The sequence below is a fragment of the Aricia agestis genome, chromosome 4, assembly GCF_905147365.1.
Source record: "Aricia agestis chromosome 4, ilAriAges1.1, whole genome shotgun sequence".
Classification (NCBI taxonomy): Eukaryota; Metazoa; Arthropoda; class Insecta; order Lepidoptera; family Lycaenidae; genus Aricia; species Aricia agestis.
In genome coordinates, this window is record NC_056409.1 from 15119312 (window position 1) to 15133905 (window position 14594).

Here is a 14594-nt window from a genome sequence, read left to right on the forward strand (position 1 = left end):
TAATTGCGGCTTTTCATGATGGGCCAGCGTAGTGGGCCATCACGATGGCCCAGCGTGTAGAGGACGTAGTGGCGTAGGATGGCGGATGGCGCCAGCGCTGGCGGTACGCCTCTACGTCATAATTCGTATTACAATTTACGAATTTCATTCAAAATGACGAGTACGTGGTCTCATAATGAATGAAACTATAATAATATGATAAAGCCGAAAGTTTGTATGAATGTTTATTACTTTTGTTACTCTTTTACTCAAAACTACTGAACGGATTTCAATGAAACTTTACAATAATTATTATAGCTTTTACATTATATAATATGTTATGTACATACTCCTGACTCTTTAAAAATACAATTTTGGGAGTTTCGGCGTTGTTTTAAGAACGGAAAGCATATTATGCTATTATTACATTCATCATTGTCATCATCATCACTACCATAAACCATTATTTAAATTTTAGTCTCGAAATAATTATTCGTAGAATTCAAGAGAAGGTTCATATTAGGAGGGAGGTCGTACGTAGTTCCCCGGGTCATTAAAAATGCACGTTTTGCATTGCCGCAATGGCTACCCAAGCAGCAAAACAGTCGAATAAGGATTTTTTTACTCAGCCTTTAATCGTATAAGAGCCGGGTAACCGTTCATAAAACACCTATTTATCGTATAATAGCGGTTATCTCGACTATTTGGCAATATTTGCTAATGTGTGCTTTAAGGACGTCGAATAAACGTTTACAGCACTATGTTTTAGCCCTTTTACTCCACCTTTTAGCAGATGCTGAATTAATATGGCTAAAATACTCATTATTCGATCGTTTGATCTCTAACAGTCGTATAATAGCTGTAGAATAGATGATTCGCTGAATTGGGTGCTTTTATACAGCCGTTACTCAGCTATCTTTTATGTTTCTATAAAAGCTCTATAAACGCAATCGAATTGCTTATGGCAACATTGCTGCTGTTACTGCACGCTTACAGACTAACTCTTATAGTAGAATTAAAAACGTTCGTATAGGAGCTGTAGTGTAATTAAGAGCTGTTATACGATATTTACGAAGCGAACCCTAAATCCTGTTATCATGGCGACACCTTGTGCTATAAATGTGGTGACCAGCACTCTTACTCGACTTTTAATGGAATAAGTTAGCTGTAACTGCAACTAGATTATCAATGTGGACAATGGCAGTAAAAAAATATATTTTAAGTAAATTTAATTATATTAATTAGTCTTCAAATTTAAGAAAATAGGCAGCGCATGAATGTTTATGTAAAAATGCCTTTGGGTTTATCAATAAAGCTTGTTGCGCATGATGTTTTGGAGTAGCTACACGAACAGTAAAAATAATCACATATTGATTTCTCAAAAACTTGATAATATAAATAAGGATTGAGATGTAGTTTAATAACTATAATTTTTTTACATTAAATTTATGTAGCACACAAGCTCGCACTCTTTACAGCACTAATTTGTCGAGTAAAAGCATTCTATTCGCTGTTATAGAACTAAAAAGGAGAATAAAAGCAATTCGTCTGCTATTATAGCACACTTTATCTGTATAATAGCAAATCAATTGCGTTTATTGAACTAAATATCCTATATACGCATTTTGGTTACTCTTAAAACTCTTTTAGTGTTTTCTACCACTTTTACTCAAATCTTACAGCATCTTTTTGTTGCTTACTCAGCGCTTATTCCACTTTAATAGGACTTTAGTCTGAATAATTTGCGCCTTTTTCGCGTCGAGTAAACGTTTACAGCACTTTTACTCGACTGTTTTAAGAACTTTTATAGAACTTAAAGCGAAAACAAGAACGTGCTCTCGACCATTATAGCACGTCCATTTGCTGCTTGGGTAATGCTTACACGTCCATCTTGAACGACGTTTAGATCACAACTGAACACGGCCATTGCATAGCCATCGCATGCGCCATTCGATCGCCCAGCGCTGGCCCATCTTGAAGAGGGCCATAAAATTTTCCTGACGGCATAACCGCTGTAGAAAGTACAAGTACAAAGAGTAGGTACCGTAGCACTTTCGTAGCGGATAAAATAGGTTCTACGGACTCAACTACAAGTCGTAGCACTCATAAAAAATGTGCCGTGCTTGCACTGCATTGAAAGCGGGCCATATACGGACGTCAGAATTCCATGGAGGATTTGGGTTTAAATAAAAAACTCGACTAGGAAACGGTATAAAGTAGTTTATTAAGATCTGTATGCGTTAAATTGTTCGTATTTAGGTACATGTTACAATGGCGTCGATTTCATTATTTCATTATGAGCTAAGATATTTTAAATGCGCATGCAATTATAACGAGTTTATTTTAAACATCTAGTTTAAGTATGGTTTTGTTCTTAGTATAAAAATGAAAATGCTAATCTTGAATTGAATTAAGAACATGTATACAGCGCTAGTCTATAATCTATGTTAGTTACATAATAACTATCATACTTTTATTCTATTTCTGCTAAAATTCTTGAATCCAAGTTTTGAAGTGGTTTGGAAAAAATTTCGTATGCTGAGGGCATGCTAGAGTTGTTTCTCTACATCTTACTAGTTTAGAATTACTAAAACTTTACATGATAAGGATAAATTATTTATCAAACAAACAAACTTATAATATGGATCTCGTGAAAATTTAAACATTTTGTTATTGTTATATTTTTTAAATGTTCTGTGTCCTCATGAATTGAAGCAGAGTCGTTATTTGTTAAGATATCAGACTGAGAAATAAACTCATTAGTTTTAAAATATCAGCACACTCGGCTTTGACGTTTCATAGTTTCATAGGGATTCTAAAACATAGTATGGGGTATGATTATATTTGTAAGCCATAAGCGAAAATACTTGGCTACAAACATTATCTAATGACAAATATGACTATATTATTATATGAAGTATTCTGATAATATTAGGATCATAAACTATAAGTATGTAGGTACTTATCAAGTTATTTGTAAGAAAATCACGAAGGATTGTCGTCATAGTTATTTAATGTTATACGAATATAACTATACTTATATGAAGAAACTGTTAGGTAAGAACCTACCTCTACAAGACATGAAACTGTATTAAAATTTAAAACATGCTTAATGAGTATTCATGAATAGTAAGGTCTGTGGTATGGTGTTTTCATCTGACTCCCAAATAAGCTGGAAGATTAAAATTAAATTAATTAAATATTTTTAACCTTCGATGTCCTGGAGTTCTTTTGCAGGTTTTATCATGCTTCTATGAGACTGATGGCGTTTTACAAAATATATAAAACTGTATTATTTTGAAAGAATATATAAATACTTAAATACATAATACCTATACCAACTTAAATACAGATGAAATAGTAAAGTATATACTAATATGACTACTACGCCTGCGCCCCGCCTGCCGCCTGATCCGCGACCGAATTGCGCAAGTGTCACTGCTTACCCCCCGCCTCCTCCCCCGCGTTCCAAAAACAAAGGGAAAAAGGAGGCCGCTGCAAAGGAGTGTCCTCTCTCCGAAAAGGACCGAAAGTGCGATGATGACGGGTTTAGAAAAGTGGAGAGGAAGAAGAAGAAACCCGTCATCCGCAACCATCGCGGCACCGCACCCGAAGGACCCGAGCAGCTGTCGCGGCGTGAGACTCCCGCGACGCCGCTGTACGTGTCCAGGCTGCTCTGGTCCACGACGGTCGAGCAGGTCGTGGACTACATCAGGAGCAAGACCCACTTCGTCTTGAGGGTCGAGCGCTTGGAGTCCTGCCACAAAGTGAATTTTAGCTCCTTTGTGGTGAGAGTCCCGACGCATCATCTACTGACCTTCGAGGAGGAAGACCGATTGGAGTCGTCTACAGGAGGTACCGGGGACGACTTCCGAAGTCCGAACACGTCGCGCCCCACGTCGCAGACAATACGTATTTAGTGTTAGTGTTAGTTTTATAATAATTGTATGTATGTTAGTCTATAATTATGGGCCAAGATGTCGGAAATAAATAAATAAATAAAATAAAAAATAAATAAATAAAAAAAAGAGTGCTCTAGAGTTTACGTCAATATGCGTTATCGGAAACGAGTACAGATCCAGATATACTTGTAGTAAGGTAGGAATGCTCAGTTGCGTTATTGCAAAACCTAAAGAATCTAGTCGCAAAAATATACTCACTAACTACTGAAGAATTATTCATGTAGTAGCGAATAATATTGTTATTATGAATGTTCGTAATAAACTATTTTTTACTACTAGGTTTCTCTAACAATAAATACATTTTCCACGAACATAAGTGAAGCTTTGTAAGCGAAAACATTACCTAATACCTATACTTTAAACGGGACGTATAAAACATCTTAATTAGGAATTCTTATTTTATAATTTATAAATATGCACTAGTTTTTATCATTGGTCATTGTAAGCACACTGTATATTTTTGAAAACAGATCTAAAACTTTGTATTAATCGCCACGATTACACGTGAGGCATTAAAAATAACTCTACTTAAAATGAAAATATAATATTATAACAGATGGTTCAAAACAACAATAATAGACAATATAGGCGTAGCTAGTAGTACCATGTTAGCACTTACATGTAAATAAGCTAAGGCCTGATTTTCCTACTCCCACTCTCACTCACATAATATGTGGCATGTGTGCTAGCGAGACATACTGAATCGAAGATCATTGCAGAAAAAATAGCTATTGTCGCTTTGGGTAGGAACCCCCAAATAAGTTCGATACTAGGCCGCCTAAAGCTAGCTACGCCCCTCTTTAACTCTCAATTAGAAAAATAATAAGATAAATTAATAGATTATAATATGAATATTCCTTTTTTGTATTACTATCGAGTATCAACAAACCCTCTGTTCTCAAGATAAGTGGTGTTACTATTACTACACAACAATAATTTTAAAAGCAAATGAAGTAGTAAAGCTACAAATGCCCATAAATTACTAGGTAAATACTTACTTCTATTCACCGTGAATTTTTAATACTTAAATATATAGCAAAATAAATAATTAACTACATTTTAACGACACCCAATTCATAATAAAAATAAATATTATCTACTCGTACATATAACAAATATCTTTTAAAATTATATTTAAAAGTAGTAGGATATTCGAGTATCTACATTCGTTAAACGAAATACACAAAAAGCACTCCTACAGTAGCAATAATCTGTAATACGACCATGTATATAATATTTTACATAAAATATGGTACACAAGTAAAAAGTATAATAGTACAATTGTAAATTTTATGTTATAATAAATATATCTACGATATTTCATCTCACATGTATTGTGCGCTCCGAGTCTCGTCATTATGAATAGATATTACAAAACGGTAGTAAATACTATCTATCTATAGAACCTTAATAGGATATAATCGTTAAAATCTCGACTTTCAAGAACAATTTCGTCGTTAACACGTCAAGGTAACAAAATATTTATCAAATATTCCCGAACGTGTGCTAACCTTAATATCAATCTTTTATCAGTCGAAAATGTGCGTACTCGCATAAGAATAAACATCAAGCACACCAAACCGTGTAGTAAAAACGTCTTCGCGTAGCACGTACGAAGCGGCGGTCGGACAGACCGCGTGCTACCGACGAAGACCCCGTCGAACATCTCAAAAGACCGTGAGGTCGAACACACCGCGCCGCGGGGGCGCGGGGACCGGCGAACGACCGACGTCGTACAAGCACCTTCCCAGTGCGGCCGGTGAGGCAAGCCGAGTGGCGTCGATAGTCTCAAGCTGCAGCGTCTTCCGTGCGCTATGTCAGCGTATGTCAGGAGTCCAGCAGCACGTGCCAGCGTTGTACCTGAAGTGTACAATGAATAATATGATAATCCCTTCAACACACACGTTCAATATTTCAGACTTTATGATATGATATAGTGGCGGCCTAGGTGATAGCCGGTACAGTCACGGTTCTAAAAGTATCCATCTTTGGAAAAAACCTCACCTGTTGTCCCTGTCTCTCGCATATCTCCTGCCAGTGTCTCTCCTCCTCGCGGCCGGTGCTGCTGTGTCCCAGCGAGAACCACCCCACCATCTCGTTGCGCTTGACGCTGCGCCGCCACCACACCGATACCATCAGCGTTACCTCCGTCAGTTGGAACAGCGCAACCTGGGAACATGAGAGAGTCAGATAAAAAACCTTTTAACCCAAAAATTACTGCGACGCATGTTGATTTAATTATCATGTATATATGAATTCTTTACTGGAATAATAGCCCATCTATCCAATGTTGCTACTGTATTGAAGAATATAATGTTAAGAGGACAAACAATAATGAGGAGAGACTAGGTTGCTGCTAAACTGCGTCAATCTATTAAAACAAAAAGTTTTCTTATCAACAAGAACTTCCGGAATAAAATAAACTGATTTGGTAATATTATATCGCAGTTATAAACGAAACCAAAAGGAGCTATTTATTATTATATGGTTCTAGAGCAGGGGTTCCCAACCTTTACTTCGGAGGATGCCAAACTTATTTTGTTTACTGCCCACTTTGAGAACAAATTATGTTTTAGCGCCCCCATTGTTTCAATTTAAAATGCATCCTGATGAAATAAATCACCCCCCGAGCCTCTACACAACGCTCCCATTTTTTTCCTGGGTCCCACACCGCTGTGATAAGTAAGTGTAAGATATTCAGCGAACACAAGGGGACGTTAGCGCCCACTTTGGGAAAGGCTGCTTTACTTAGTCATGGATCACTTTTATATTTTTGTCGTTAACAGCGACCACCACTATACTCTAATATTTAAAACTCAATAGGAAATTACAAAAAAGAAAACTTTGGCATTTTAATATTTAATGTGATTTTAGAGCTGCATCTTTTTTACGAAACCCGAGGTCTGTTATACTAGAATTAAATTTAAAATGAGTCGCGGACCATATTTTGGCTCCTGCGGACTACTGGTTGGGGAACCGTTGTTCTAGACTACAGGAACCAAGCTAAAGAATACGTCTTACTTGGAATATGAACATCTCCTTATAAAGCGGGTTGGACTGCGCACGGCGCGTCGTGGACTTGCACCGGCCCATCTCCATGCCTAGCGAGCTGATGAGGCACAGCTTCACGTACGTGTCCGGCGCCTTGTTCGGCGACAGCTTGCGGAAGTGCGTGCCTTTTATTATCTGGAACAAGGAGGTATAAATGAAACATAATTTGATTGTTTTGTATGTTTGCCAGCAGCTCATTTTTTTATTTATTCTATCCAGATACCTGTTAAGATAGCGTGGCCTTCAAGTTTTTTTTATAATTTTATTGCCTTTAGCTTTAGATTTGCCTTCCTAGATAATATCTAAGCTAAGGAAAGGGAAGGGGAAGGCAAAAGTCTCATATTATGCTATTATACCAAGATTATCCACTTTAACATTACCTCAACGGACAAATATCCGGTGGTGGGGTTGTACTGCAGGCCGAGCAGCAGCTCCGGCGCGGAGCGGGTGCTGCAGCAGGAGGAGGCGCTGTCGGAGCGCGCGAGCGAGCACACCTCCCCGCCCGCGCCCCCCGCACTCCCCGCACCCGCTATGGGGGTCGTCGCCGTGCCGATCGATGATGGGCTGGCTAACGTGCCCGGGATGGACAGCTTCGGTTCCAGTTTCGGTAGCTGTAAAAAAGTATAGAATAGTATTAAGGTTTGAAATTGATAAGCTGGCACAGTCGTGCCATAATTAGTTCAAGAGATGATTGGCAAATTTAAAGGTTAGGTTAGGTCATAGTTACCACTTACCTAAAATAAGTCTAACTAATTTCGTCTTCTTGCAAATAGACATTATTTTGGACGGCAACCAAACTAACCTGTAAGCTGGTCTGATGGTGCTGCCTCGGTACGAGCTGCAGCCAAAGGTTATTCTCGAGCTCGAGGTTGAGGGCAGCGAAGGAGATGGTGGCCTCGCCCAGCAGCCGCTGACGTCGCATGCGCTCGCACCCGTACACGCGGATACGTAGACCCAGGCCGTACACATCCTCTGTTACCAAGACAATAATATTTAAGGCATTACGCTCCACGGTCCAGTGCTTTAGAGAGTGTGTTAAAAAATTGGAACATTGTTGTTCGGTTAGGATAATGCAAGCTAATTAGTGATTGCCTGACAAGCAAATGCATCTCGAAACTCGAAAGAGCTTGTAAAATGTCTCTCTCCATGGTCGTATTAGTTTATCCGTCCTGCCGGGTTATGCCTTATTTAATTTTATAAACTTTAGTCAAAGGAATATTATGAAATAATGTGTTCTTCCACCAAACATTTTTAGCGTACCTGGATTTATTTTGTGCAATACAAAGCTCTCCATGTACTGCGGGTTCTCTCCGTTGCGTATCTTGGATTTGTATTTTTGTTTCTTCATTGGAAGTAGAACTATTCGCACCTATAAAACATGATAGGATATAGTATATTATAATGTACCTCAGCCACTGACCTCCATTATACAAGTACGTACTTGTATGATGGAGATCAGTGACCTCAGCTTACATAAGCTAAAATTAAGACTCAATTGATTGTGTGCATAATAAATAATTAATTAATTGTTGGGTAGAACCAATATATTTGTAGGGACCATGTATATGTAATGTGCGATTGTCAGCAGTTTTGTGTCTGGGAGGCGATGTATGCGAAAAACGACGGGCAGTGACTGCGTGAGGCCTTGTCTGAATGAACGGGTGTTAGTTTTGGGATAATAAAGGCCAACTTTAATATCACCTATTGGTTTTACTAGTGCAACCCGGGGACTTATTAGTGAGGGTCTAAAGAGACTCCTACATATTCATGGTAGAATCAGTAATTTGCTTTGTCGAAAAAATTATCTTGGCGTTTTCGCCAACATAATTTTTTCGACAAAGTTACAACGTCTCATCTAATGATGTTCTTGTGCTTTGAGGCTACATTCAGTCTGCTTCGCCTATGGTACTACATATTAATATCGACAGTATGTCACATTGAGTTTTTGCCTGTACCTGGCTCTGCAGCACCTGCCCTTCGGTCTTGAGCGGCAGCGCGCGGGCCTGCAGCACGTGCACAGTCATGCAACGCACGGGCGCGTCGTACAGCACAGTCAGCTCCACTGAGCCGCGCTCCTTCGAGCTCTCGCCGCACAGCAGTGATGTGTCCTAAAGGCGAACGAACGAACGAGATTTTTAGTTTTTCTGTCAACCCAAAGCAAGGAAATGTGATAAGCGCATAGTGGTAGCCCCAGGCAAAGAAAACTTTTTCAATATTGGTATTGATACTGGTTATTCCCCAAGGATGCCTTACTTTGTACTTTATTCAGTAAAATTAAATTAGCATGTGTGTTAGATAGGTCGACGTACATAAGTAAAGGTTTCATTCACACTACAAACAAAAAGATCATTGACTGTATTACCTTGGATTCTCCAGGTGATTTATAGTTAGGCTTTAACTTACATTATGTGCGATGACATCGCTCTCGACGCTGCTCTGCGCCTCCAGGGTGTGCAGGTACTCTGCGCGCTGCGGAACCACCTCATCAATCCTACTCTCTCGGAGACTGCTCTCTCGGACGTTGCTCTCTCGGAGGCTGCTCTCTCGGAGGCTGCTCTCTCGAAGGCTGCTCTCTCGCAGTGAACTCTCTCGTAGGCTCGTCTCTCGGAGATTGGTCTCCCTCAGCGCTTCGACCAGCTCGACCTCCACCTTCGTTTTGTTCTCGTTCTTCTCCTCGTATTTGCACTCGACTTCATCTTTATCCTTCGAATGAGAAAACGTCTTTATGTTGTTGTTTGAGGATTGCAAAAATACGTTTTATTTTGTCACTCATAAACTACAAAACTTTTTTCTGAGGGGGTGACAAAGATATACTGAAAGAATTACTTTAACAAGTAAATTTGTTGCCCTAAAATATATTTATGAGGATTGTAAGTTGTTCTACGCGATATTACATACCACTAAATACCGAAAGATATATGGATTACTTTATTAGGTAGGGAGGTTTTATTTGACATTTGACCAGGGATTGCACCTCACCTGCTGTATGCGCAAGCGCAGCTCTTCGTCAGAGTCGGTAGACTCGAACGCGAATATACGTTCGGGGTAATGGTTCGCTTTCGACAAAGCATCTAAAACAACACACGTCGCACAACGTCAATATCATACACTCGACACTAAGTAGTTCTAAGCACTAAAAGCACGCTATTGGTCAATTCAACCTAAAGGTATCTAAATTGTTTATAACAATGTACTTTCTAATAGATTTACCCAAAGTCTCGCATATAAAAAATTGGCAAAGTGTTTATGTTCTTTCTAGGTATTTTGGCAAATTGATTATGTTCTTTTCAATACAATATTGAAATTAAATAATTTCTACTGTTTATAATATAGAACAGAGTAACCAAATATGGAATAGTATCCCTAAAATGGAATACCACCATCTCTCGGAAACGAATACTCCTAGTTGCAAAAGACAGTGATCTTCTGTCTCTTTCCATCATTATACTCGCGTACAGGTTTTGACTTGTCAGTCGGGCGAACGTTGTGGCTGCGGTGAGAGTGTTTTGTTTTGGTGCTGTGAGAAAAGTTTTTAAGGTACGTAAAAACTAAGTATTTCTTTCAAAACGTGATTGAAAATAATATTGTATATTATGACTATGCATTGATTACATGTTTATTTGATTGTTTTAGAGGTTTTTTCTTGTCTGATTGTGTTTAGTAAAAAAATCTGATATATGTTTTGATTAGTTTGAAATTTCCGAATATGGACAGTCCGTGGGATCTAAATATGGACTATGGACTCGGCCTGATGCCGTTATAGGACTGGAAGTTCCTGACTCAGAAGATGCAGAGTGTATGTTCTGTAACAGCCTGTTTTCTCAAGATACTCAAGGAGAGACATGGATCAAATGCCTCATGTGCAGGCTCTGGGCACATGGTGATTGCGCAGGTGCAGAGTTCGATACATGGATATGTGATTTCTGCAAGTAACTTAATAAGTATCTTCTTAAAATTGACCAAAGTTCCTGTAGATCTCATAAAAATAAAGGTTTATTATTCATAGTTTTATAGTATTCCATATTTGGGTACCTATTCCATAATTAGGTGCCTTTATGTTGATTTTGTTTTTGAGAAAATTTTATATTTTAAATTAATATATGTAAAACAAAACTGTCAATAAGTTAAGCGCAACTGTAAGACTGATAATAAATAAGAATAAAAGTTTTTAATTTACAATATCTTTTTCTTTTATAACACAAAAACAAAATGGTATTCCATATTTGGTTACTCTCCTCTAAGGGTAGCAGGTAAATTGTACAGTTACCATGTTAAATTACTATGACAGATACTTACTATTTTATATACTTACAGCCTAATATAAAGAAAAGTAAATTGCAAGTGTAATCTAGAAAGCATTCAATTTCTTCTTAGGTACTCTAAAGTAAATCTATAAAAATACATTCCTTGATATAATTATAATATTCAGAATGTAGACTTTAACTTCACTAAAATGTAACAAAATAACTTCAAAACTTGTAAGATACCCAAACAAAGAACATCGATATTGAATAGGTTTTATATATACTTCTAGGGATCTAATATAACGATTATGGGGACAACGACTGGCCATAGACGGACCGCAAGGTTCAGTCGGGAGCGACTGCTCTAGAGCGGTCGCGTTCGCGTCGTTCGCGTCGAACGACTGCTCCAACTGCTCTAGAACTGCTCGAGCGGTCCGTGTATTGCGGATATGAATTTAGTATGGAAACTGCAGATCGCCGTGCGGCAACCGCATCTTGCAGTCGGTCTCGCCTGCAAGAAGTCCGTCTATGGCTGGCCGGGTTCATACCAAAATGCTCATCGTGTGCGGCGGCGGGAGGGTTTACAGCGAGGACGTCATCGCAGCAGGTACGGCGCGCGGGGTAGCACCAGCGGCGGCCGATCAGTAGCAGCGCCACCAGCAGTACCACGGCGAAGGCCGCCACCGCGCTGATGTACGCCGTCGCCTCCACTACACAACACAATAAAACACTATTCTGGAAGGCTTAGTGTCTAAACACACTAGGCCTAAAATACGCGGCCGAAGTTCAGCATGATTATGCTTGCAATGCGCTACGCATATAACGCCACGTAATTTCGGCATGTTTTGTCATTAGCAATTTAAAATACATTGCAGGCGTAATCTTGCCGAACTTCGGCCGCGTTTTTTCGACCTGGTGTGTTTAGACACTTAGGCTGGATTTATATGTGTCCGTGCAAAGACCCGGCCGCTACGCCGCGAAAACACAAGCAATTGTATTTGTATATAACGATTTATTTAAACTAGAGATCGCCCAATGGTCAAAATTCGACCTTACTTGCAACAACATTAGGACTACTACCTATATTTTGTTATATTGACTTCATCATAGTTTTTTTCAATTTTTGTCTCTGGGACTCAGCTGATCTCAGACTGGCCGTTTAAGCATTGTCTAATAGTATCTAAAATTAAATAAAAAAAAAACAATAATCCATTTTCAATTTGTCAACTTGTTGCCAATAGACTTCAACCATAAATAAAAGAGTAGGTATAATTCGTATGTATAGGCTTGTCACTCAAAAATCTGTCATTTTTCCTAGTAGTAGTGTCGTAATGTGTGTAACGTTTTATTTACACATATATATGATAAAAGCATCATTTTAAAATAATATTAGCTCGATGCACTCCTTCACCATATAAACTATAACTGTTCGAAATTTCATACACCTACGTTTCCCCATTTTTCTTAAAAAGGGTTACAAAGTTTATCTCTCACGTATTAATATATAGATAGCGGAACAATCGCTTGTGATCTCATGTCGGTCGCGCGGACGCATACATAAATCGAGCCAACACGTTGAAATTGCAGTCCAAATTATTTAGGCTGGCCGTATAAACACGTTTTCCGTACCTATTCAATTTCCGCATTCGTTTTCCGTATTGGGGAACACGAATGCATGCAATCAGTGGAAAATACATTCAGGCTGGCCGCATTCACATATTTTCCGTATACGTTTTCCTAATCTGGAAAACGAATACGGGTTTCTGTGAGTGCATGGACGAACGAATTCAGAAATCGAATACGGAAAACGTGTGTATGGCGCCAGCCTTATAAATATACAATAGTACAAAGCCGTCAGTATACATCACGTCGTCTTATCCCATGCTAAGCTGTGTTATGACAATCAGACAACAGATGCATACCAAACAATTTTCTCCTACGACATATTATTCATACGCTCACCAGTATCACACAATACCTAAAACAGCTACAGTTAACACTAAACACGTAGTCTGCGACGTGGAACAGGATTTGTTCGGGAGTCGTCCTCGGTGCTCCCGTAGACGACTCCAATCGGCCAGAACTTCTCTTTGTTGAATCGTCGACTTATGGAATTGACGTAAGGTGTATAGCACCACAACGATGTTTACCATTAGTCGGGTTGATGACGCCGATGTTTGCGACCATCCTGCCCTCATGTCATCGTCGCGGTGCAACGCCGGGGTCGCGGAGCTCCTTATTTTGGCCGATTTCGGAGTTTATCGGGTACAAAATGGAGCTGGCTGTCAGAGTCGGGCCTGCGCAGAGCGGCGGAGGCTCGGCGGGGGTGCGGTGGGGGCGCGGCGGGGGCGGGGGCTGCGCAGCGCCGAGCCACAGGTAGGACCCGAGGCAGGACCTCAAGGCCGGTGCGTGACCTCGGGAAGGTAGCTGAAGGGCGGATTATGGATTTTTATACGACGTTTAAATATTAATTACCTACGCATTCCACCAGTACGCTAGGGAATTGAAGAGTCAAAGGAAATTATTGAAAGTTCAAGTGTTACGAAAATTATAATTAAAATTTATAAAATTAATATGGCTACTAATATATTATTATCATTTCATTAAAATATGAGTACGGTATTCCACAACAGCTACGTCTTACTCTGTAAAACCTTAATTTTTTTGAAAGATTATCTATCCATATAAATATACAAACTAAAAAACTCAAATTATCAATATCTGGGGGCACCAAGTCGAGCAAAAAAGCGGCACGGCCGTACCATCCTTTTCTCGAACCAATTCAGGCTCTTTTTGACCCCCTATAACTTCATTGTGGATGTTTATCCACAATGAAGTTATAGGGGGTCAAAAAGAGCCCGCATTTTCAGTTGTTAAGCAAGCATTGTACAAATACGGTATATTTAAAATTTTATTCAATTTGAACGAGCAGTTTAAGAGCTATAACTTGTAAAAGTTTCTTAATTGTCACTGCCTGACTGACTGACCGATCACCAAAAGTCTAAGGCACTTCTAGCAGACATAGAACCTTCAAACTTAGAATATAAAAAGTGTTTAGTGTCTAAATCAAGGAAAAATTCAAATATTTCAAAGATACACTAACTTCGTAAATAACTTTGTAATCCCATATAAATGTATAGGATTACAAAGTTACATTTGCGGTTTATGAATCATTGTACCCGTACCATCAATATCTCCGGTTTATCGTCGGTAGAGAGATATCTAGCTAGTGTTTAGTGTCTTAATTAAGGGAAAACCTAATAAACATTTCATAATTACTGTCCAGTTTTCTTCTTCTTTCTCTAACTTCGTGAATAACTTTGTAATCCCATATAGTACATGTATAAGATTACAAAGT

At 39.0% G+C, this 14594-nt stretch overlaps 1 protein-coding gene across 1 annotated transcript; it reads right to left on the reverse strand.

The window, feature by feature from the left end:
- Window positions 1–5204: 5204 nt before the first annotated feature.
- LOC121726354 (synaptotagmin-16) lies at window positions 5205–13485 on the reverse strand. Its single transcript, XM_042113677.1, has 12 exons — window positions 13387–13485; window positions 11785–11946; window positions 9972–10063; window positions 9621–9695; window positions 9396–9503; window positions 8948–9100; window positions 8253–8361; window positions 7795–7964; window positions 7373–7603; window positions 6963–7127; window positions 5946–6110; window positions 5205–5801 (listed from the first exon to the last, which is right to left on the reverse strand). The coding sequence occupies exons 1-12, from the start codon at window positions 13421–13423 to the stop codon at window positions 5769–5771; spliced, it is 1500 nt and encodes a 499-aa protein (XP_041969611.1). The 5' UTR covers window positions 13424–13485; the 3' UTR covers window positions 5205–5768.
- Window positions 13486–14594: the final 1109 nt, after the last annotated feature.

Coding starts and splice junctions, on each gene's coding strand:
- LOC121726354 (XM_042113677.1), bottom strand. CDS start 13,423: ATGGTCGCAAACATCGGCGTCATCAACCCGACTAATG. Junction 7,965..8,252: donor ATTGCACAAAATAAATCCAG/GTACGCTAAAAA, acceptor TCTTGGTAACAG/AGGATGTGTACGGCCTGGGT. Junction 7,604..7,794: donor ACCATCAGACCAGCTTACAG/GTTAGTTTGGTT, acceptor ACTTTTTTACAG/CTACCGAAACTGGAACCGAA.